This window comes from Lynx canadensis, chromosome X (genome assembly GCF_007474595.2).
Source record: "Lynx canadensis isolate LIC74 chromosome X, mLynCan4.pri.v2, whole genome shotgun sequence".
Lineage (NCBI taxonomy): Eukaryota > Metazoa > Chordata > Mammalia > Carnivora > Felidae > Lynx > Lynx canadensis.
The window spans coordinates 5,341,539-5,367,666 of record NC_044321.2 but is presented as its reverse complement, the minus strand read 5'-3'; the positions used below and the strand labels follow the sequence as shown (position 1 = coordinate 5,367,666).

Here is a 26,128-nt window from a genome sequence, read left to right as displayed (position 1 = left end):
TCTGTCAGAGTTAAAAAAGCTTTTCTTTAAATGAAGAGGTTAAATGTGTTAGAGCAAGCGTCTTTTAGGATTGCTTCTATGGATCACATGGGATAATTTTCCCTGTGTCATTTTTTGGAGCATGTTGGGTCATGACAGATACATAGAAAGGTCCTGCTACATTGTTTTAGTTTATTAATTATTACCTCTATCTTATTATTTTTCAAACTTTAAAAAATAATTTTTAAACCATTTTTCTTCCTGATCATGAAATGCATATTTCTTCACATTTAAATGTTTCTTTCTTACAATTGTAGGAGTCTAAATTATTAAGGATTCTTTTTCTTTCATAATGGCATAAAATAATTATGTCCATTACAATTGATGTTGTCTGAGCTTTGGTGAAGCGTGACACATGGTAGTTTCAGTGACCTCCTTGCTGGAGGACATGCTTCTCATCTTTAAATCTGACATTTGTGATTTCACATCCTGGTATGAACTCACTGGGACCTCAACACTGGCGGTTTAAAGTGTGCATTAGGGTCACAGAGAATTGAGGCCTAATCTGCATCAGCGATATGCCAGTGAGAGAGGGATCCAGGGTCTGTAGTAAAGCAGTTCTCAGACCAACCTGGATTCTGATAGATCCAGTTCTCGTCAGTGTGAAAATAGGAATAGGAAGGAGGTTTGCCCTCAACCAGAGATAGGATTATTGGTTCATTTCTTTGTGTTTTTTGCCTTTCAGAATGTTTTCCAAGCTTATTATATTTGATTTTCATAACCATTCTTGGAAGTTGTGTCTGAATTTTACCAGGTGAACTTGATGGTCAACAGAACTGATGCACAAGGAGGAAAATGGTTTTATTTGCCCAAGATTGATTCCATGTTTAGTCGGTAGAGGAACAAGATCTGGAATCAGGTGGTGGTCCATCTCTGGTCCATTGTGCTCTGCCCCCAGCACCTGCTCCTCACTCTGCTGTATTCCAGCGAACAGAGTAGAGGATGAAGTTGTCCTTCTCCCACCAGGAAATAAAGTAGAGCCTGTTTCTCATGGAAAGTTGTGGGCCCCACCATCTATCGCTTGAACATGCTTAAACCAGAAGGGAGTTTTGATGATGCAAAATCCTAGTGAAGTAAGGGTACGTCAAGGAACAGGGGGAAGAAGAAGGCCCCTTACTACTTTGGGTGCACTGGGCCATAGAATGTTTCAATACTACTGAAAACACATGTCAGAAACTAAAGCTGTGAAGATTCATCACGCTCCTACAGAGGGTCTCTTGCACTCAAACATGTTACCCTTCCAATGCTCCAAAACCCAGCTGTGCATCTTAAAATCTCGGGTGCTGGGTAAATGCATGCATTCGGGAATGGAAGCAGTGCCTTCTCCTGTTCTGGAACATCTGTGCAAGAGTTAGGGCTACTGAAGGATGCTGATGAATGGTGGGCAAGAACATGTTATCGTATGCCAAGGTGTGTGTGTTCTCAGGATACGATAATGAGCTCAGCTACGTTGGTGGGTGTCAGTGTGGGATTTGTGGAAGTTTTCTTCTGAAAGCTTCACTGTCCTTAGTGAAATCTGCGTGGCCGGGAGTGGTAGGTGAGAGAGGCAGTGGAGGCTGGGGTAACCAGTGAATAGCACATGTTCACAAAGTGCTAATTTTTCTTACTTTATAAATAGTAAAATTTTATTTTTACGAATGATAAACGTTTACCTCTTATTTTTACGAATGATAAACATTTGCCTTTCAAGGTGATACTTATATTTCTGGACTGTGATCTCTGGGCAGTGGGGAAAGTGCAGACTCTGTCCCAATTTTCCTTTCACCTTAGGAATTGCAGGTGTCCTGGGACCGAAACATGGCTAGGCATGCTTATGGCGTTTTACAGTTCTTGTGAGGCTGCCTCTACCAGTCCTCTCTCTCTTTTTTTTAATTCTTCAAAAAAAAATATTAACATTTATTAATTTTTGAGAGACAGCATGAGCAGGGGAGTGGCAGAGAGAGAGGGAGACACAGAATCCAAAGCAGACTCCAGGCTCTGAGCTGTCAGCACAGAGCCCGATACAGGGCTGGAACTCACAAACCGTGAAATCACGACCTGAACCAAAGTCAGACACTCAAGCAACTGAGCCACCCAGGTGCCCCGGACCTCTTTTATTTTTAATGGTTATTTATTTTTGAGAGAGAGCAACCAGCAGGGGAGGGGCAGACAGAGAGGGAGAGAGAAGATCCCAAGCAGGTTCTGAGCTGTCAGCACAGAGCCCGACATGGGCCTCAAACCCATGAACCGTGAGATCATGACATGACCTGAGCAGAAGTTGGATGTTCACCTGACTGAGCCACCCAGGAGTCCCTACCGGTCCTCTTATAACAGAAGCTATCCTCATTATGTCACATTTTATAGTCCTGCAAAATGAGAAAATCAATAATATTGAGTGACTTTTTAGGGTTTTTCAGTAGTTTATTGGCTTGATGAGACACACTCTCCATGGAATGTAGGCTGTTTCACCCCCACTTAAAAAAAATTGAAATGAAAAAAATTTTCATTGAATTTTTATTTTTATTTATTTATTTATTTATTTGAGAGAGAGAAGGAGAGAGAGTACGCATGCACGTTGCAGGAGGAGCAGAAGTGGGGGTGGGGGTGGAGGGAGAATCTTAAGCAGATTCCACACTCAGCACACAGCCCTGAGCCACTCAGGTGCTCAGTTTTCATTGAATTTTTTTTTTCAACGTTTATTTATTTTTGGGACAGAGAGAGACAGAGCATGAACGGGGGAGGGGCAGAGAGAGAGGGAGACACAGAATCGGAAACAGGCTCCAGGCTCCGAGCCATCAGCCCAGAGCCCGACGCGGGGCTCGAACTCGCGGACCGCGAGATCGCGACCTGAGCCAAAGTCGGACGCTTAACCGACTGCGCCACCCAGGCGCCCCTTCATTGAAGTTTTTTTAAGATTATTTATATTGAGACAGAGTGCAGCTGGGTAAGGGGCAGAGAGAGGGAGAGAGAGAATGTGAGGCAGGCTCTGTGCCGTCAGCACAGAGCCCAACACGGGGTTCACATTCACAAACCACGTGATCATGGCCAGAGCCGAAATCAGGAGCTGTCGGATGGACATTCAGCCAACTAAGCCACACAGGCACCCAGTTTTCACTGAATTGTTTGTATGACGCTGGGGAATACAGAATTATATGCGGTTCTCTTGGAGGAGAATTGATGAGTTTTGAAATTTTACAAGAAGTGGAGACTGGCAATTATTCTGAGTGATTTAAAGACCCAGCTCACCTGGAAAGAGGGACAAGGCAGGTGGGAAGCGTTAAGGGAATATAGCATGGAAACTGCAAGAGCATCAAAGTTGAGTAAAAAATGAAAGATGCATGTGAAACATTTAACCAGGGTCTGAACATGAGAAACATTGAATAAAGATTAGCCATTAGCCACTCCAAAGGGGTGGGCACGGTTAATACTTGTGAATTCTGCGATAGGTCAGTAAGGTACAGACTTAAAAGGGATTTCGTCATCATGAGGTGACTAGAACCCTGTCAGAGGGTTTCTGTGGAGCCGTGGTCGTCCATCTGTAGAACTCTGGGCTGTAGAATAAAAAGTACAGGAGGAAGTGTCGACCAAATCCACACAACTGTCTGTGTCCATTTGTTAAGAGCGTCTGTGTGGGAGGAGGGGAGGGGAGGGGCTGTGGCCGGGGACCTTCAGTTTAAAGACGTGATTTTTGTGTACCTTTCCTTTGGGAAGACTTGAGTACGTTCGTATGCTGGGGGAATTGAGTCTTGTCAGGGGTGTGAGGTTGCAGGTGCTCTGGGTAAAAAGCCCAGGGTTCTGGAATGAGAAGCCAGGGAGGACATGGAGAGACACTCACATCTGCAGATGCCTCCTGCAGCTTCGGAAATGGCCCAGAACGGCGCCTTTCACACTCCCTTGTGCACACAGATCACCCGGGCATCTTTTAGATGTGCTAGTTCTGATTTGGGAGGTGCATTCTGTGGGCACCCAGAGTCTGCATTTCCATTAGGCGGCACTGAGCTGAGCCCGTGGAAGCAGGGGCTTTTCCTACGCGGGAGAATGCGCGTGTCCCGCTTGGATACTGGGGTGCCCTGTCAAGGGCTCACTCGGAGTTGCGCGCTGATTGTCTGAAGTCTTTTGTGTTTTCTTCTGTGATATTCTGTAGACAGAGCAGATGCGAATTGCTGGTAAGGACTGAAAAGAAACCAACAAAAAATGGTTTTTAACAGGGGAAACCCCTAGTTTTTTTTATCACTAAAAATGCAGAATTTTAGTTGCTGGTTTGTCTCCATCCTCACATGAAAGGTATAGGTATAGAATTCCAGGTTAACAACTTTTTTAAATTAGTAGTTTAAAAATATCTCTTGGGGCGCCTGGGTGGCTCAGTCAGTTAAGCGACCGACTTCGGCTCAGGTCATGATCTCGCGGTTAGTGAGTTCGAGGCCTGCGCCGGGCTCTGTGCTGATGGCTCAGAGCCTGGAGCCTGCTTCAGATTCTATGTCTCCCTCTCTCTCTATGCCCCTCCCTCTGCTTACAGTCAGCCTCTCTCTCTCTCTCAAAAATAAATAAACAGTAAAAAAAATTTTTTTTTTAATCTCTTCATTTTCTTCCCAAGAGGAAGTTGAGGTAAACCTAAGATGACCATAATTTGACAAATGGGACACGTACTCATTGGAAGTGACTTCCCTAACGCATGTTTCTGATGTTCTCCTAATTTATATTACTCATGGTCAGGGTCTCTAACTTGCCCGGGAACCAAATTAATTGTAATCCCATCTAATAAATTAGGATGCATGATTGAGTTTCCAGGCAAATTATAATTGCATTTCCAAGCACAAATTAGAAACATTTGAATTGAGACTACTTTTTCCTATTTTATGCATACTTAGTATTTATGTTCTTTCTCTGAAAGATGCAACTAGAGATTTTTTTTTAGCAGTGTAATGTTTTTATGGTTTTGTGGAAATTATATATGCACATTAAAAACTTAATGTAACAACTACACAGGAGGGTAAAACCAAAGTATTACTCCAAATTCTACCATCCAGAATATCCATGGTTATCTGTGCAAGAGTTACCACAGCAAACCTAAGACCACTGTCTTAGGAATCCCTAATTAGGGGCGCCTGGGTGGCTCAGTTGGTTAAGCGCCCGACTTCAGCTCAGGTTACGATCTCAGGGTCTGTGGGTTTGAGCCCTGCATCAGGCTCTGTGCTGACAGCTCAGAGCCTGGGGCCTACTTCAGATTCTGTGTCTCCCTCTCTCTCTCTGCCCCTCTCCCACTCACCTCTGTCTCTCTCTCTCAAAAATAAATAAACATAAAAAAAAAAAAAAGAAATTCCTAATTAAAAGATTGGCTCTTGGCTGGCATGTGGGAACTCAGGTTTGGGGTGGGTTCCCCCCATTCCCTAACTGTAAGAGGGGCTCACTGTCCCTAAACTATTAGTACAACAGTATGGTTGTGATGGCCACCAGTTTTCCAAGGGCTGTCTGGGTATTTGGGCCGCAGCCTGGTGACCAGTGTTGTCAAAAATCTGGGCACTGAGTGTCTCCTTAATGTCTCTGGTGACGGCATTTCACATGTATTACCTGGTTTCCTGTGGACTTCATGCTACGCATGTTTTCCCTGTTCTTGCTTTTACTATAATAAATCATAGCCCAGAGTAGGACTATATGCTGAGCCCTATGAGTCTCCCTAGTGAATTAGCAAACCTGGGGTGGTCTGGGGGACCCCAATACATTACCATCAAGCGAACATCTTATCTGGTATCTCAATGCTTGATAGTTTTTTAATAATAATGCTTGAAGTTTAATACTGTTTGAGCTTAGCAGAAGAAAAAGGAATCTTCAAATTTGGGGGAGAAAATGATTATGAAAAGTATTATGAGATCAAAAGCATTATTTAAAAAATTTTATATTTGCTTTATTATATACTGATGCCCTAAAATTAAGTTCCACGCAAGTTACTTATATGTTCCTCACACCAGTCTTTGTACCTCCCAATTTTTCTAACATTATTATTTCCTAATTGTTAGTTTTATTACATTGAATATTCTTCCTTTGCCATAATTCCTGGTTTATTTAATTTTAGGTATATATTTATGTGGATGATAAAGTGATCAAGACTTTTACACCTATTTCTTTACACTTGGCTTCTAAATTTGATCATATCTTGGGGTGCCCGGCTGGCTCAGTCGGTAGAGAATGTGACTCTTGATCTCAGGGTTTGTGAGTTTGAGCCCCACACTGGCTGTAGAGATTACTTAAAAATAAAATCTTTTATGGGGTGCTTGGGTGGCTCAGGGGGTTAAGCATCTGACTTTGGCTCAGGTCATAATCTCACGGTTCATGAGTCAAGCCCAGTGTCGGGTTCTGTGCTGACAGCTCAGAGCCTGGAGCCTGATTTGGATTCTGTGTCTCCCTCTCTCTCTGCCCCTCCCCCGTTCATGCTCTGTCTCTCTCTGTCTCAAAAATAAATAAAACGTTAAAAAAAATTAAAAAAAAATAAAAACATTAAAAAAATAAAATCTTTTAAAAAATGTGATATCTTTTGTTTCTAAAAAGGAGTCCACAGATAGCCATTTTCTTTGAAATTGTTCACAACAAACTTTGCCTACCACTGTACATGAAGTCCAAATTGGATTGCACACGCTTCTCTCCCATAATATATAAGTATCTGCATGACTTTCTTTGAGTACTGAGTATTGTACTAGCCCATTTATTCTTGTTTCCTGCTTATCTGTAGAATGGCTGAATTTGGCATTGCATCAATTTGTAACAAAGCCTCATGGGTGCTATGTTCTCTGAGTTTTTTCTTTGAGAATGGTTCTGTCACATGTACGTTTGAATAACAGCTTAGCTGATTTTATGTGTGTGTGTGTATATGTATGTATATGTATAGTTTATTTTCTTACTATTATGCAAACATTGCTATATTAGCTTCACATATTAAATTTTGTAGGGAGAAATTGACATGGGGAAAACCATATTTTCTCCATCATAATCAATTTGCCCTTTTTACCTGGATGCCTGAAAAATTACATTTTTATAATTGTTTTCTTCCACATTTTCATTTAAATTCTAGCTAAGTAGCATACAGTACAGTATTGGTTTCAGGAGTAGAATTCAGTGATTCATCACTTACATACAACACTCAGTGCTCATCCCAACAAGTGTGTCCTCCTTAATATCCGTCACCCATCTAGCCGATCCCCCCACCCCACCCACCAGCATCCCTCAGTTTGTTCTGTATTGTTAAAAGTCTCTTATGGTTTGCTTCTCTCTCTCTCTCTCTTTCTATTTCCGTTCCCGTATATTCCTGTTTTGTTTCCTAAATTCCACATGTGAATAAAATCACATGGTGTTTGTCTTTGTCTGACAGACTTATTTCTCTTTGCATAACACACTGTAGCTCCATCCACATCGTTGCAAATGGCAAGATTTTATTCTTTTTGATGGCTAAGTAATATTCCAGTGTGTGTGTGTGTGTGTGTGTGTGTGTGTGTGTGTGTGTGTATCTATCTATATGACATCTTTTTCATTCATTCATCAGTCAATGGACACTTGGGCTCTTTCCATAGTTTGGCTATTGTTGATAATGCCACAAAATTATATTTTTTTCCTTGAAGTTCAATAGCACAAACTGTGTCTAAGTGTTGTTGATTTTTATCAATATTCCTGGATAAAATTCCTTGTCTTTTGATTTGCATATATATATAATTTACATATATACGTGTATATCTACGATTTCCACATATGCTTGTTTATCAGAACCTATTTAGAATGTGTTCCCTCTGTGCCTTGACATTTTAAGAGTGTTAGAAGCTCCCAGGTGATCCTCCTAGGAAAGCAAGTTGAGAGCCACAGTCCTTGCTGCCTTCTTAGTTTCCCCTGAGATATGGGATGGTCTGTAGAAAAACACTGTTGCAAGAGTGGCCCACACTCTTACTTGTTTTGTGATTTCAGATAAATTATAATCTCCCTGAGTTTCTGTCTCCTCGTGTGTAAAATGGAGATCATAATGGTTATGGGGACTGGGGAGGAATAAGTGAGACGAGCAAGCAAAGCTCCTGGGGGACAGATTCTGCCGTCAACGTTGCAGGTGTGTATTGGCTGAAGCAGGAAAAAACAAACCCACCCAAGCCCTGGCTTTTCTCAAAGACTGCTATATTTGATACATGACACAGTTCTGTTGAGTTGAATTAAATACCAAGTCCGATGTTCTCTCCATATCTGAGGCCTCATATTTACATGATTTCTAACATATTAAGATAATTTACTGAATTTGATGTTTTTATGTTCATCATTCCATGATTACTGCACAGATTATTTGATTGTACACTACCTTGCCTTTTATACCAAACAAAACAAAGATAATAGTATCTTCCACAAAAGCATCCAAGAACTGGTAACCTAGTATTTATTGTTAGTATTTCATTGTATTTTTATCGTTTGCCAGGTAAATTGAGCTTATTAGAATATTGCCCAGATAAGGCACTAAAATACATATTTTAGTTTTTAAGCAGAGAGATGGGATGTAGGAGAGATTTATAAGAAATTTATAAGAATCAATAATATATAATATTCCATAAAATATTAAGGATTTTCACCTAATCCATTGCACCAAGGGTATTTTCATTGACTATAATACTTTGTCTTATTTGACTGCATGATGACACCAGTAGATACTAACTACTCTAGAAAAATACATGATCTTTGAAGAGTATTCTGTTCTTAGTTTTGCGTCGGGTAAGGGCAGAAAAAAGAATGAACAAAAATTAATGAGCATAGTAACCATGATTTTCCCCAGTTTTAAATTAGAGCCAATGACTTAGCAAAAGATGTATGATTTGTATGATTTGCAAAATTATTCACGTTTGTAGTTTTAAATTTTTTTGGTTTACTTATTTTGAAGGAGAGAAAGGGAGTGAGTGAGCACACAGCGGGGGAAGGGCAGAGAGACAGGAAGACAATCCCAAACAGGCTTCGTGCCATGGTGCCATCAGCATACAGCCCAATGCAGAGCTCGAACTCACAAATCATGAGATCATGACCTGAGCCGAGATCAAGAGTCGGATGCAACTGTGCCACCCAGGCACCCCTCGTATTAATAGTTTTATAAGGAGTTGCAATTACATTAATCTTACAATGAACAGTTTGTGTTAGTAGCTGGTACAATTTTATAAACAAATATAGCATTTAGCACATCCATCCGTGTTTCCACACGTTTTCGTTTCCCATGAAGCTGATGGCCATTGTACTCATCATGATGGGGGTAACTTACACCTTCCCTAAATTTTTCACATCTCTCTTGACGAGTCTCCCAGTAATTAACTCGTAATATCACAAGAAATAGTAGGTGCTTATTGGTCAGGAGTATCTTTACTGACACTGAGTGACCTATGTTCACAGGATTTACAACTGGCCATTAGTGGCCCAATTTACACATTTTCTTTATGTCTAGAATACTGATATTCACACATCATTTTCACTGACTTGCACTCATTTTTGTCTTTATTCCATTCAGCTAGTGCATTCTCAATAAGCTATGTTTAAAGGCCTAGTGACAGACCTGCATACAGGGACCATATATTCTCCAATTTACATTCAGACCACTAATAGTTTTTCAACCTAATCCAAGATAATTATCCAAGATAATTGATAGAGAACATTAAAATCTGCCTTTAATAAACAATGGAACCACTGAATCCAAGTCATCTGTAAGATAGTTGTATCAAATCCGTGTATTTGTAAGACAAACCCCCAAACTTAGACGTTTTTCTTTCTTATAAGTGCCAACAGGGCAACGTCCCCCCACACAGATTTCAGAACTTAATCTGGCAGTAGCATGTTGGAAACTTGTGATGGTCACACTGTGGAGAAGCAGAGCCAACTTTCTGTCTGTGGCTCTTAAAACATTTTTGTCAGAATAACAGAAGAATTTGGAAATGTTAAACAGTAAACTTGTAGCATGGGAAAAGAAAAGAGACACCAATTACTCCACTGCTATTGAGTACCCATTGGGGTGCATAATAGGGCTTCGTCCTTTGTATGCACCGTCTCATGTAATATTCATAACGTTACTTGTATTACTTCAGGCTCATGTACCCGTCGAGAAAGCTCCAGGGCAAGGATGAACTTTTTTTGTTCACGCATTTGTTTCCGCGGTTCTCCAAACACTCACACGCACACACAAAAAATCACAGTTTTGAATCCATACCAAGAAGGAGAAATATTGAATAAATGTACAGAACGCCTCTCACATCAACCGGAAGATCTAAATGAGTCTGCTAATTATCATTGTTCCTGTTACATGACATTCACTGGGAACAAATGTTTCGGACCTGGGAAGGCCACTGTTTTTGTTTATTTGTTTTTAATTCTGCCCCATTTGCTCCATCAGTAAATTGTTAAGATGAGGAGATACTGTCTCTGACCGGGAAGTCTCTCACAGTTCAAGGGTATGGCGGTTGGCGCAGTGATGGTGAGAGTCACGTGAGCAGAGAGCCCACACTTTGTTATCTGAATCTCGAATCATACCCTGTTTTCATACGTGAAGATGAAAGAGGCCGATGTGATCGTGCCGTAGCGCAAACTGAGTCATGGTGATATCCCAGTTAGCAAGCCATAAACACTTGCCAGATTTAATAAAGTTATTTGTACACGGCCATTTCAGCCCATGCAGGCCAATTGACTTGGGTAACTAAATATTTTCTTTCAGTGCATGTAATGTATACGTTTTGTTGAGAGAGAAACTGGCCAGCACTCCATCATTGTTATGGATCCCTTTACATCCTTCCTTGATTCCACAGTTAGGGTTGGACTTAAATTTAGGAATTCAAAAGCCAGTGAAGGGAAACACACCTAGCAGCTAACAGAAAAATGAACTGTGAAATTAAGACAGAAAAGCCTTCAGAACTGACGAGGCTTTCAGTGTTATGCAGTTAACAAAAAATTAGCTACAAATTTATGGTACTTCTGTATTGAAACCATGGCCTTTCTTGTAGGTTTTACCCGGGAAGTTCTTCAGTTGAGACACTGTTTTGACTAATAATCATTTATTTGACATCCACGATTGTAACTTACACTTTGGGGTTATACCTTTTCTAGCCAGTGCTTCCAGTTTTCCCACTTTTGTCAGAGTCTGAACTCTTCCATCATATTTAATGGTCATACAGCATTGACACCTGAAAGTACATTAGATTTACGCTATCAGAAAGACCACGTGTCTGTGAGAGAGTGCTCGTATCTGATACCACACATATCCGCACAGTATGCACACATTTCTCGCCCTTAGGTAAGTTTTTTTTTAATTGTGGTAAAATACACCTAATGTAGCGCTTGCCGTCATAACTCGTACGCAGATTTTTTTTTTTAATTTTATTTTGAGAGAGAGAAACAGGGAGAGAGAGAGAAGGAGCAGGGGAGGGGCAGAGAGAGAGAGAGAGAGAGAGAGGAAGAATCCCAAGCAGACCCCATGCCAAGTGCAGAGCCCGACGTAGGGCTCAATCCCATGAACTGTGAGATGGTGACCTGAGCCAAAGTCAAGAGCCGGACGCTTAACCGAGGGAGCCACCCAGGCGCCCCAGGCAGGTTGTGAAGGCACCATCGGGGGAAGGAGAGGAGAAGCAGCATGGAGGACTGCCCTGGGGTTGGAGTTTTCCTGGGTGACTGGGACGGGTCCTGGTGCTGGAGTTACCATGTTTGTGGTTTCTAATGACATTTCAGTCACCATCAACATGAGGAGTAAACTGGCTATAATTAACTCCCTTTTTGGAAGCAAGGTAAAGACGTGGGTGTCGCTAGCTGCATAGAGGGTCAAACTCGGTCATCAGTGAGGAGCAGTGGTCAGCATGCTGGCAGGTGTTTCCCAGCATGTGGTAGAGACTTGTGTTCAGTCACTGAGAAGCAACTGGTAACACAGGGTAGGTCTTACCAGGTGGTGGGCAGCGTTATCAGGAGATGCCCAGATGTTGCCAGGTAGCAGTGAGCCCTATGCAGTCATCGGTGAGGCCAGTGTTGACTCAGCCACCAGAAGTGTTGCCGGGTGCCATTCAGGGGTCCCCGGGTGCTACCAGTCATGAGTCATGGCTAGTCAGCAGTGTGGAACAGCACCTACCACATGCTGTTCACACTGTACCCCTGTTTGTGGTCACCAGTGCCACCGCATGTAATTCTGCTGTTGCTGACTCCTATTTTGACATCAAACAGTAAACAGAGAACCTTCCTCGGTGGTCTCCTACCTCCAGGAGGAAGGCTCTGAGTGGAGCCCCTCTCTGACACTGCTGTTGGCATTGCTTAGGGCTGACTGAGCACAGCCTCACCAGAGTTCAAGCCCATGCAGGTGAGCACTTCGTGCACACGGAGGGGACAGTTCCAGACAGTTCCCCTCCTGGCGGGGTGCCTGCGGTTCGCCACGTGTCACTCAGTGCCCCAGTTCTTGGCAGAGGGTGGGTGTGGGAGTGCCATCCCCACTGCCTGGGAGCCTGGCTCACAAAACCTTCTTTAGCAACAACATGGCACCCTTACAAAGGGGATGGATGGAGGGCTGGGACTTTACCTGGCTGGACAGGTGCATTGCAGCTGACAATGGGTTTAGGGGACTGGTTGGGGTTAGGGTAGCTATCTTGGCAACCAGCCATCAAAGCAAAAGGAGCATCACCAAATGCTGTCCTGAACCATTTTTCCTAAGGAAAAAGACACATTTGATAAGTGACCCTTTCCACTACTCACACTGTTTCCATAATGCGACTGACTCTCTAAACAAGTCAAGGAATACCTGTTCTCTCTAGTGTTTCACTGATTGTGGGCTCAACTGAAATATCATCAGCCATATGCTATCCAGAACCTGACTGTGTCACAGGTAACAACGATTCACATTCGTTTTCTGCAGAATTTATTGACAATTCCATATTGATAAGAGGTCCCATGTGCACATTAACTCTAGAAGCTGGATATTATTAAAATATGTTCAATTAACTGAGGCTTAGACTACTATTTGATAAGCTATCACTAAATGTGTTAACTGATGTGAGGGTTGTAAATGTTCCGTAGGGCTACAGCGAACACATCTTGATTAGTATTGACCGTGCAAAAACTAAATGACTCATCAGAGAATGAAAATATGTGTACAGTGGTCCAAAAGAGCCCCTCAAATGGTACTAACATCCTTTATGAATATTTGTAATCAATTATTTGACAACCACATTTAACTCACAATGTAATACTTTGTGAATGTGTGTTTGTATAATTCATGTGTATCTGGAAAGGTACAATTCAAGGGTCGGGTTCCTTTTAGAAATTAACATACAGTATTATGGGTTTGGGGGGAAAAGAAAACAAATCTGTTTATTTTGTAAAATATTCCAGGGAAATTTTGACCAAGTAAGAAATTTTTACCTTCCTTTCTGATGTCTTGGAAATCAAGCGTCCCGAGTCTGTCATAAGAGAAGTTCTCTTTTAAGGGCACCAGGTTGCCTCTGTCGGTAAAAGCGTGTGACTCTTGACCTTGGGTTGTAAGTTTGAGACCCACGTCGAGTGCAGAGATGGTGTAAGAATTTTACATCTTAAAAATAAGAGAATGGTTCTTCTCTCTTTAGCCTCTGTTCCCCAAGAAGAACTACGAATGCCTGACGAGCTGTGAGTTCCTCAAGTACATCCTAGCGGTGAAGCAGGGGGACTGCCCGGCCCCCGAGAAAGCAAGCGGATTTGCCGCCGCCTGTGTGGAAAGTTGTGAAGCTGACAACGAGTGCTCTGGGGTTAAGAAATGTTGTTCCAATGGGTGCGGACACACCTGCCAGGTGCCCAAGACGCTGTACAAAGGTAATGAGCAGAGCACCCACTGTGAAGGGACCCTCACAGTGGGGTTGTGTGTGCGTGGGGAAGGGTGTCAGTCAAAGATGGCACTACGGGGGGTGCCCAGGGGGCACAGTCGGTTGAGCTCCTGAGTCTTGGTTTCGACTCTGGTCATGATCTCACAGTTGGTGAGTTCAAGCCCCACGTCAGGCTCTCTCTGCCCTCCCCCACTCACTCACTCTTTCTCTCAAAAACGAAAACCAAAAACAAAGATGGCACCATTGGAAGAGAAGAAAAACGGTAAGAAAGTGTACTTTGTGCCACAAACATCTGAAAATACCACCGGATCGTGTAGATCAGCCACGGTGCACACATTCTGGGGCAGAGCAAATCATCCTTATCACATTTAACATTTCAGGAGGACAACATCACTTCAGGAACTTTCTCATACTTTTCTCCAGTAAGAATAAATCAATTCGGCTGCCCTGGGTACATTGGAGTAAATGGATTTAAATCCTTGGAAAATGGGCTGGGGGTGGGGCACCCTTGAGAAATGCATAACCAATGCACCAGTATTGTGGATTTCCTGTTGGCATAATCCAAGAACACAAATGTCATTGTGTGGACTGTCACTATTTTGAGTCGTGTCTTGAGAACCAGGGGGAGGAAGAGCTATCTTCCAGAGATGGGGAGTCAGTTCATCAAACCATTTATATATATAAATATTATTATTAATATTATTATTATAAGTAGAGAGAATAATCTTTGATTCTCCTCTCTTTCACACCAAATATATATTATTTCCAAATATAGGTCAGTTATTTTTAAACTGCATGAAACACTATCGCCAGCAATATGCCCGTTTTGAATTATGTGCTGGCTGGCGAACTATTTTCAGAAGTCCGCTGTTATATCACTCTCATCTCCCAGGACTTATGTCCCTGCCCCGGTCTCCTCTGGCCCACACTGAGAATTACTCCAGTCTGAAACCTGTGTAATCCATCCGGCTTTTCTTTTCTTACTGCACCCCCCCCCCTTTCTTTTTTCCATAGGATCTTTGGAAAACTGGCATAAATACCTGTCTCAAATTCAAAATAATTGCCGCTTTCCCCTTCTTACTGGGTGACGTTTCTTTAATAGATTTAAAGTTTTATTGTTTTCATGCCTCTCATTGTAAACTACATAAAATCGCTTTTGCAAAACCAAACACCATTTAATTTTTCTAAAGTCTGTTATTATGAAACCTTCTCTGTTATTATAGATCATTTGCTATTTAAGTATTAGCATTTACCACAAAAATAGCATGCTTTTATAGTGATTGTTGAAAACCCATTTGTAAAACCCTTAGTGTTTTTAAAGTAGGGTGTTTTAAAGAGGCATTCTATGTTAAAATATGCTTTTTATTTAAAAAGCATTGAACAGTCAGTGTGAATTTCAAATATGCCTGGTTCACCAAGAATAAAGGAAATAGTCTGTGAAGGGCCAGCATAAAATGATTAATTATTAAAAGAGACTTGCAATTTAAGCCTATGCTTAACTCTGTCTTTCTCTCTCTCTCTCTGTCTCTCTCAAAAAAACATAAACTTTAGGAAAACAACTTTTAAAGGGGCGCCTAGGTGGGTGAGGTCGTGATGTCGCAGTTTGTGAGTTCACGTCCCATGTCAGGCTCTGTGCTGACAGCTCAGAGCCTGGAGCCTGCTTTGGATTCTGTGTCTCCCCTTCTCTCTCTGCCCCTCCCCTGCTTGCACTCTGTCTCTTTCCCTCTCTAAAAAATAAATAATCATTAAAAAATTAAAAAAAAATTTAAACCTATGCTTAACTAAATATGATGGACTTTTAAAAGAAGCGTTGAAGTCTCTCCCCTTCTATAAAGTAGCTCTTGGCTTTTTATGGAGACGGGCAGTTCATGCAGAACTCATTAGAAATAGGATGAACAGTCTCTTGACCTGATGATGACTTTTGCCCAATGAGACTAGGATTATATTACTGTTTTTTTTTTTTGAGCACACACATAGCTGCAGGTAGGTATTTTCCCCTACGCTCTGTTGGGCAGTCCCTGAAGGCGGGCTGGTTTCCACGTGGGGGCGTCTGACCATGGCAGTGAGCATGCGAGCAGGTACAACCAGTGCAAGTCGGAGGGGCCCCACACAGCCGGCCAGAATGCTTCCCGCCACAGCCTTGGCTGATTAGCCACCCGAAGCGTGTATTCGTGTTCCTGACTGGAGTCACACCGAGGAGCGAGCGTGGTGGGGCTGATGGCCCCCTATCTCCCAGGTAGAGGGTCTTCTTGGACTCAGCGCTTGGCTGTGCAAGGAAAGAAAGACCTACTACCCAGCCAGACGTCCTGCACCCAAATCCCCCTGGGCTTGTCTGTGGGGGACCAGCCCCCACCATCCTTCTGGCCTGCCCGTTGCCTTCTTATTGTCCCGAACCAGCCATGGGTCAGAAGCTTGCCCTCTGCTCGCTGCTCAGGCTAGGTCTGTGCCGTCTCTTTCCTTAGGAAGAGGGCACCCATCATTGGGTGAGACGGGCTGGTCCTGACCCCAGTCCGCAGGTGCTGACACTGAGCTTGCAAGCTGTTTCTCAGACGACTTGGTATTCGGTGGCGGGAATACATCTGCCCCCTGGTTCCCAGCTGGGGCAGCTCTCCTGGTATTTTCTTTTTTTAAATTTTTTTTTTTCAACGTTTATTTTTGGGACAGAGAGAGACAGAGCATGAACGGGGGAGGGGCAGAGAGAGAGGGAGACACAGAATCGGAAACAGGCTCCAGGCTCCGAGCCATCAGCCCAGAGCCCGACGCGGGGCTCGAAATCACGGACCTCGAGATCGTGACCTGGCTGAAGTCGGACGCTTAACCGACTGTGCCACCCAGGCGCCCCTCTCCTGGTATTTTCACTTGGAGTCTGTCCAACTACCACAGCAGGACCTGAAATCACTGTATTAATACAGTGTAGGTCAGTTAAAAGATGTATCAATATCAGGTATATTTTTAAAAATTTTTTAACGTTTATTTATCTTAGAGATAGAGTGCAAGTGGGGAAGGGGTAGAGAGAGAGGGAGACACAGAATCCGAAGCAGGTTCCAGGCTCTGAGCTGTCAGCACAGAGCCTGACGTGGGGCTCGCACTCAAAAACCACGAGATCATGACCTGAGCCCAAGTCAGACGCTTAACTGACTAAGCCACCCAGGTGCCCCCCAATATCAAATATTTTAATAAAAGCACTGATCTGTCAGTTGTTGGGGTACAACATCAGGTCCAGTAGTTCCTTATCAGAGTACTCATGCACATAACGCTCACCTGTGGACAAATAATCATCTCAACTTTTGCAGTAAATTGATATGTACTGGCCTCTACTGTATTTTTCCTTTCATGAAAGCTTATTGGGTTAGTAAAATTTTCTTAAAGTACAGAAATACATACAAATGTTCTGTTCAGCCTCCTGTGTTTGGGGTAGGGAAGAGGGGGACTTCCTAGATTCTATAGCTTCCAAACCTGATGATGCTCTTAAAATCAATGCATGTTTTGAAAAGATGTTCAACAAACTGCATTCTATTTGAGCGTTTAATTTGGCTTATGCTGTAGGAATTGTCCTAAGCCATTGTCTCTGAGTAAGTTGACCTTATAGACTTGTGTGAGAGTTTAAAAGAAAGCAAGACAACAGACAGCTTTTCCTTCGCCCTTCAAATAACATTGTTAGCCACACCCCGGGATGCTTGCCAATGTTAACGCAGGTAAATGCCCCCTGAGCGGCCAGTACCCTGCGGTGCAAACCAGAGCATGGTCTTGGGAAGTTGAAAAGGCTGACTCTCCACAGGTAAAACATCAATGCTTGCACATCGGGCACTTGTGACTCCCCGCCCCCCCCCTTGTCTGTTTTAAGTCTGATTTGTAGCTGACCTACACTCTCCTCCCTCCAGAAGGTGATATAATTTTTCATTTTACTGCCCAAACTGGTGCTTCTGACTCACAGCTCTGGCACTCATTTGGGTAGGGAAGGTGAGAACCTGAAATTGTTGTCCAAATGTAAAGACTGATATCAATTTGTGGCTCTCCGTGATCTCTGTTTTCTCTTTACCATGCGCAAACCAACATTAATCATGTATCGCTTTGTTTCCAGAAAGATCTGATGATGGTGTTGACTTAATATCTCCATGAATGTCTTCATATTTGAAATATTTAAAGCTCAGGTCTTTAGAGATGGTCTAATAACACTTTTCACAAATCCATTTTTTAGCATTTTGAATACAGTGACCCGATTCCTGGATGTGACATGAACACAAATTGCCTGAGTACTGATTAGCTCTGTGAGAGATAATGGGTAGTGGCTAATTATTGAATCGTTGGAACACTGTATCTTGCTACATTTTCATAACATTTAGACTCACGATAGAAACATTTTTACAGGAGTAATCAGATCTCGTGATTTACAACTGCCGACTGTGATCATTGAGTTTTCTGTCATTCTATTTGCAAAGTTTTTTACACCATTGGGTTTCACCGAAATACTTGTCACGCTTTAAAGAAAATGCACCTGTAATGTCCTATATGGTGGGATGTTATAGGATAACATGTTTGACAGAACAGCACAGATTTCAGGGGACTAGGTTGTTCAAAACTAAAGAAGAAAAATTCTAGTCATTTATGTAATAAAGGACACACGGAGAAGGCATGCCTGGTGCACATCTGGTTGTGCAGCATGGATGCTGGCTAAGCTACCTAGGACTCTTCAGAAGGCCGGGCTGTGGGGGCCGGGTGTCTCGGGGCTGGGGGGCCGAGGGGCTGAGCCCCATCTGCACACAATTACAGCCGAGTCCTGGAGCTCCTTCCAATCAAGGGAGCCAGCTGACCCTAATGCAAAGCAGATGGGTCGTTTCTCCACATGCAAATCGCAAGATTGTTGTACGTAATAATTAAAGAGATTGTTAAATGAAGAAATGGGAACTGACATCACTCTGATGCTCATTATGTTCGATTAAGGCTCTTGGTCATTGAATGATATTCAAGATTAAAACCATCTAGCAAGGGGATTGTTATGCTTGCGTTTGCTGCTGATGAGTTCAGGTTACTTCAGCGGCCGGAGTATTTACCGGAGGTGCATTTATGCTGGAGGATTACGCATAGGAGGGCCAAGGAGAAACTTGGATGGGGAGTCTCAGAGAATGTGCCATATGAGTGTAAATAACTCCCCAGTCCTCTTCTCTTTACTCAGCACAAAGAAACCGCGTGAATCCTGACATGTCCTCAGAGGCCACCCCCCCCTTGCTCATGTGCACACCCCCCTGGCAGAAGGGGTGCCTGGTACCCTGCCTGCAGCGCAAACACGATGCAATCATTTTGTCGAGATTCGATCTCAATCTTTAGAGAAGCTACTTTGGGATTAAAACTCATCCGCAACGAACTTTCAGATTTTCCAGCATATCAGCAATGGTTAGCAATCGGTCTTTTCTTTTAACTGGGAAAGTTATGTCAATGCAATAAAACGATTCCATTTTGTAAACTTACTAGCATAGTTTTGTTACTGTTTAGCACTTACTTTTCAAAAACATAAGAGTAAGCAAATACCTGTGCTAAGTTTTCTTCCTTCTGCTAAGTGAGTGCCCTCTGGCAGCGAGGGGGTTGCCCATTGGTGCCAAGATGGCGTTCCTGTATCCTCTTAATTTCTGCTGACAGGGGGTTAGGCTGTTCCTTCAGCACACATTTACTGAGCATTTGCTGTGGCCGAATGTGCTCTCCTGAGCCATGATGAGGTGTGGGAATGAAGGAGAAGGTGAACATCGTCAAATGACCTGGCTGCAGTAAGAGGGAGTTAAGTGCACATGTTGACTGTTGCAGGCTAAGCTTTGAAGAGAGAGCAGAGAATGGGACCTTTATTTCCAACGGGGAGGTTTAGGGTAGGTCGCTCTGAGGGGCGGCATTCAGACTGAGCCCAGGAGTATTCACGTGTCCGTGGTCAGAAAATAGGAAAGACAATTCAGACTGAAAAAATCCGTATAAACGCGTCGTGGTGGTAGGAAGCAGCTGACAGTGTGTTTCTAGAAAAGCTGGGTGTAAAGGTGGGTTGTGTGACCAATATGTAAAATGTACCAAGAGACAAACAGAGAGATCACTGGTGGTAGATGATAAAGATCAATGCCGTGACGTGATGATGTTGAGAAGTTTCCCTTCGTTCCGCAGAAAATAAGATGTGATTGAATAGTCTGAGAAGGTGGAGGGGACAATCTGTCCCGTACTCTAGGAAAATCATAGCCACAAAACACTGTGAAGGGGGAACTAAAAAGATGGGCTTGTGGGACATGGGACGGGACGTTGTTAGGAAGGTCCAGACAGGAGATAGAGGGCCTAAGAAAGGGTGGTCACTGTGGAGACAGGATGATTGGGGAATTCCTGAAATTATACTCTGCAGTCAAACCACGAGGTGTTGGTAGGTCCAAGAGCAAGTCGAGAGTTCCCTTAGCGATCCAAAAGAATAGAGTTGCCATGCAGATACCATCAGGAGTGGGGACATCCTCAGGAGGGGCATTTGAGTTGGGACTTGTGCAAAGAAATTCATCTGGCCAGCAGGTGGACAGTGGGACCTGCAGCCCTAAATCAGGGTACAGAATCGAGGGTCACATACTTAGCAGCAATACTCTAGGCCTGAAAGTGAATGTGACTCTCAGTGTAAGGTTGTGCACCGAAAACAAAAGCTTATGACCTGAACCTGAATAAACCCTCACACAATGGCAGAACAGGAGACAAATTCCACCCCAGCCAGCAACATCAGGGACATTCAAATCAGAATCTTTAAGGGATATGCAGAGCTATGAAAAGTGCCTCCTTTCTCTACTTTTCTCAGTAGCTCTTCCTAATTCAAAATGTGGCAAGCAGAAAACTTTTCTCAGTAGCTCTTCCTAATTCAAAATGTGGCAAGCAAGAGAGAAACCTGAGATCAGGTCATCGCTGTAGGCAACTTCATCTTCCTCAGACTTGACTACTTGATGTTCAAAATGGAGGTAATTAACCCTTCCCCCACAGCACAGACCCACAGTGAAGATCACTTGAGACACCAGCATTGTAGTAAAGGGACAAGGGATGCACATAACCCATCAGCAAAGCAAAATGGAGACTGCAGTGGGTATGGGGAATGTTTTCTAGAAAGTATTTTGTACAACTCATTGACCTTTGACTGGATATATTTGGTGCTGTTTAAAAATTATCCAACTCCACCCACCTCAATGTTTAAGGACTTTAAAGTGTCCCCAAACAAGACGCAGCATAAATTAAGGTCAACGTGAAATCAGAGTTGATATTCAGTAAGGTCAGTAACAGGCATTAGATATTATCTACGTTTCGTATTTGCACATTTTTCAGTTTCCTGTCTGTTTAAAATGAAGAAGTGGAAAACGAAATAGAGCATTGTCAAATAACGTTTTCAAACGAGTTGTCAACGTGTTAGGCAAATGCTCATTCTCAAGAGAAAATGATCTTAATGGCATGTGAAGTTCTAGGTTGTCATGGCGTTGAACATCGTGGTGCCATGGACTCCACCTAATCCAATTAGTCTTACACATCCTATGAGTACATAATCTTATTTTAAACTTCCCTTCCCATAATGGCTACCATTTGGAACTATGGTTCTTAAATCTGTCCGTCGCCAGACCACTTGAGTGCACCATGGGGAGAAAAAAGAAATCAGAATGATGAACTACTTTAAAATGAGCCACCTGTGAGGGACTTTTGAAGCAAGGCGGTCACTCGTGCCAAAACCAAACATTATAAATTCATCATTTTTCAATTTTAAGCCATAAGTCTATAGGAGGGAGCCCAGCAATCAATTGGGGAATGCTAAGGACCCATGCTTTGGAAATCATTCTTGTAATGTTTGACCACATGAGAGCATTTTAGGCTTATAAATTTTTTCCTTAGAAGGCAAACATTCTGAGGTGGAAAGGCAAGTAGACCGGGGAACCACGTTGTGATGACTTAAGACTGTATCAGCAGAAACAGAGCATGCTGGATGGGAACAGTGTTTTCAAACTCTTCACAACCATGGCGTCACATGAATTCTTGTTAACCGCGTGTGATGCCACTCGGTAACATGGCTTATTCAGAAGAACGCGCATAAAAGAATTGCTCTCAAGATGCCTGGGTGAAAAATGCTTGTTCAGAATCAGGAACCAGTTTAGAGTCTCTTTTTAAAAAAGGGAAAGCTAAAAGAAAAGAAGGTAATTCTCCTGAAATGTGGTGGGCTGACCTCAGTGTGAGAAGCTCTCAAATGTGAAAACCTGATAGGGAGAAGCCACTTTCCTGGGAGGAAGTGAGGATCTGTTGTCATTACACGAGATTTGTCTTTTCTAAAGGTTTTCTTCCTCAGCTTTACCTCTGATCACTTTAATTGCCATGGTCCTGTTTTAGGTGTCCCCCTGAAGCCCAGAAAAGAGTTAAGATTCACAGAACTGCAGTCTGGACAGCTGGAGATTAAGTGGTCCTCGAAATTCAATATTTCCATTGAGCCTGTGATCTACGTGGTGCAAAGAAGATGGAATTATGGAATCCATCCTAGTGAAGACGATGCCACACACTGGCAGACTGTAGCCCAGGTCAGTGCTTCCTGCGCCCTACCCCTCCCCGCCTTGAGGCAATGTCGACCACCTACCTGCAGGCAGAAAATTAACTTGCTGGGGCCCCTGGGTGGCTCTGTCGGTTATGCGTCCGACTTCAGCTCAGGTCATGATCTCATGGTTTGCATGTTCGAGCCCAGTGTTGGGCTATAGGCTGACAGCAGGGAGCCTGGAGCCTGCTTCAGATTCTGTGTCTCCCTCTCTCTCTGCCCCTCCCCTGCTCGCACTCTGTCTCTCTCTCCCTCTCTCTCAAAAATGAACCAACATTAAAAAAAGAAAATTAACTTGCTGTGCCCCAGGCAGAGTAGCCTGACTGGCAAAATAACTCACTCAGACGCGGACATGATAGCATGTGTGTGTTCGGAAGACAGGACGAGTCCACAGATATAACCCGGTACAACTAGCAACTTGACTATTGGCCTACTTTGCTCAAAATACATGTGCAGTGGAGATAACTCTCTAATCTGAGTGTTCACATTTACTTCCTCCAAGAACTGCATTTCCTTGAGATAAACTTAACACCGGCCAGAGTCAAAGAAACATAACACTACTAGGACTAGTTCACGGGACATTGGACCATCTACACGACTCCTGTTTCTCCTGCATTTCAAGCCTTCCTTCTACACAAGGACTTGAGTAGCATGGAGGAAGATTCCTATCGCAAAAGCCCTTAGTGGGAAGTAGCCGTCAGCTCCTAAATCTTTGCTAAGTGCTTCCTCCGTCCCGCTCAGCTTACACACTGATACCCCACCTGCATGGAGTACGCTTGGGGTTTATCTTGACCCGTGCTGCTTCCTTTTCTGTCTCGCTGATGAGAAAAGCAAAATATTTTCTTTCTTTTTAAGAGCTGCTAAACGGACTGCCAGCTGCAGGAAAACTACACGGTTCTAGAAAATGAACAGATTCTCAGTGTGAACCTGCCTCATGTCCTCAGCAGCTGAAACGCCTTCTCCACATGTGTCTGGAGGCACAGATTCTGACCTTAAGTGGATCGGGTCATTTTTCTCCAAGGACCCGATTCCCGTTACTGTTTCCAGTAGATGCAGAATCAGTTTCGGGGTGCAAGTGTTTGGAGGAGGAATTTGGTTGTTTTCTAATAGTATCTCAAAGAGGATACACACTAAAATAATTTAGACACTCCTAAATAAATGAACAAATGAACAAATGAGTGGGGAAAATGCCTGCTCAAATAAATTTAGGAATTGTTTCATTCCTATTTTTTTTTTAATTTTTTTTCAACGTTTTTTTATTTATTTCTGGGACAGAGAGAGACAGAGCATGAACGGGGGAGGGGCAGAGAGAGAGGGAGACACAGAATCGGAAACAGGCTCCAGGCTCCGAGCCATCAGCCCAGAGCCCGACGCGGGGCTCGAACTCACGGACCGCGAGATCGTGACCTGGCTGAAGTCGGACGCTTAACCGACTACGCCACCCAGGCGCCCCTGATTCCTATTTTCTTAAAATTTTTTTTTTTGCTTTGCTAAAACATAAAGGTGTTTGGCATACAGCCAACATACATGATATGTCCCTTAATGGGACAATCTCACTTGTAAATTTTACGAATTATTTAAAGATTTATGAAAGTAATGGACAAGAAGATCATGTCTCTTATTCCTTTTTTTGAAGAGAGAGAAGATCTTGAATAATAATAATAAATTTTATAAATGTGTATATTTTATATTACAATTCTATTTATATTAATATATAATACATTAATAGTAATGTAATTATTACTATTATTATTATTAACTAATTCACATCTTTCTTTCTCTTCCTTCCACCCTGCCTTCTTTGTCTGCTAAATGCTATGGGGAACGTGCTGGCTTCAGGTTTTTAAACTAAAAGTTAAAAGTAAATGGTGATATCTGTGGAAGGGTCGCCTCGCAGTTTGCTAAATGAGGTAGAAAGCTACATGTGAGAGTTCATAGCTTTCCCTTGGTCTTGGAAATGTTTCTCTTCCCTTAGATATTAAAGTAAATGTGACACCCCTTTGCAAGAAGTTATTGTGGACCCGGGCTAAGGAGGTTTCAGTTCAATCCCACTTGCTCACTTTCACGCACTGAGCACACATTGGGTTTGGCACTGGGCAACTCACTGGGTCAGTGAGGCCCCGCATGTGGGGATTTGGCTCTTGAAGTCAGTGCAGGGGTCCGCAGGTCCCCCCCACAGATTGTCGGGAAAGCGGGTATGGTTCCCCTCAGCCTGATGAGGTGGGAGGTTAACTGAAGTCTTGTGACTCCAGCAGGAGACGCAGCCAAACCCGGGCACCTTCACCACTGCCCACTTTTTTTCCTTTGGACATTTTATTGGACAGAGAGATATCAACACGCCTCACCCTTGAGAAGCACGACCGGGTCCTTGCAGATCATACGTGATTTACCCAAATAGGGAAAAAAGGCTCGGGTTGCAACATACTTCCGGAAATTGTTAGCGCTCTTTAAAGCATGTGAGTCTCCATCTGACTCCCAAGATTCTATTTGGCAAGCAAGTTAAAGAGGCATTTTTCTTCTATAATTGAAAGGTGATTTCATTTTCTTGCCTATAATATAATGATTAGCTCGTGTATATATTTGCTCATATGTATAACTTAGCGATTAAAACCCTCATGGGTTTAGTGCTGTATTTAGTCACCAGACTCAAGTAGCTCAGCCATGTTCATATGGTTTTGACTCCAGAGATCTTTAACTCTTTGGGGTGAAATACCTATGAATGGAATTAAACACTTGAAACGCCCTAGAAATTCCTTGACCCCTGATAGCTCTTCTCATAACTGAGCACGGTCCCCACACTTAGGCACAAGGGCACAGGGACGTCAAGGCAGCGTGGCGTTGGCTGATGAGGTGGTGCGCTTTTACGACAGACCCAGCTGACATGTCTGGGTAAAAGGGTTCTCTGTGCTCTGTGACATCTCCCCCCAGACCACAGATGAGCGGGTCCAGCTGACTGACATACGACCCAGCAGGTGGTACCAGTTCCGAGTGGCAGGTGTCAACGTGCATGGGACCCGAGGCTTCACCGCCCCCAGCAAACACTTCCGCTCTTCCAAAGGTCAGTCTCACTTTCCTGACCCCTCGCTCCCCTCCCCCTCCCGGCATACCTGGGATGCACATCCCTTGTGTCCCCACGTTCCTATTCACAGCTGCTCAGCAGGTGGCTTTGCTGTGGTTGGCGAAAAGGACCAGATGTGTTTGAAGGCAGCGTGTGAATATACGATTAAGACCGTCATTGGGCTTTATACCTTCCAAACATCGCACAAGATAATCTAGTGGGGTTTTCTCAACTTCGAACTGGTGGTTTTCCATTATCAACTTGTGCTGAGTCTTAGCCTCGAGATATTCTGTGTCAGTCACCAGTGAATTAATTTTTAGAGGGGAGGGTTTAGTTTGAGCTACTTTAGACTCTGCGGCTTTTCTTGAAACGGTTGTCATATTGAATGTGAGTTAATCTCTTTTATTTCATCACACCCAGAATCTAAACCCCGAGTCACCCCGAGTCATCTACTCACAGTCACCATATTGTAGTTGAAGGACATACCCGGGTTAGATATGAGTGTTCCCTCCATGTGTATTCCCCCAGTCGTGTTTAGATGGCTGTGCACCTCCAGCGTTCATTATACGTGTGTTACAAAATCTCATCTCAGAGCCGGGCTGGTCGGCTTGTTCACCTACTAACCAGTCGCTCTCGTCTTACGTGGAAGCGAATTCAGATTTATTTTAAACAAAACGCTTTGTGATA

General features: G+C 43.3%; 1 protein-coding gene across 1 annotated transcript in view; it reads left to right on the top strand.

Moving 5' to 3' along the window:
- ANOS1 (anosmin 1) overlaps positions 1-26,128 on the top strand; it is a 186,862-nt gene that overhangs the window by 114,922 nt on the left and 45,812 nt on the right. The window contains exons 4-6 of the mRNA XM_030305678.1: positions 13,596-13,818; positions 22,188-22,372; positions 25,312-25,441. Of these exons, the coding sequence (XP_030161538.1) occupies positions 13,596-13,818; positions 22,188-22,372; positions 25,312-25,441 (538 nt within the window). The remainder of the gene's footprint in view (positions 1-13,595; positions 13,819-22,187; positions 22,373-25,311; positions 25,442-26,128) is intronic.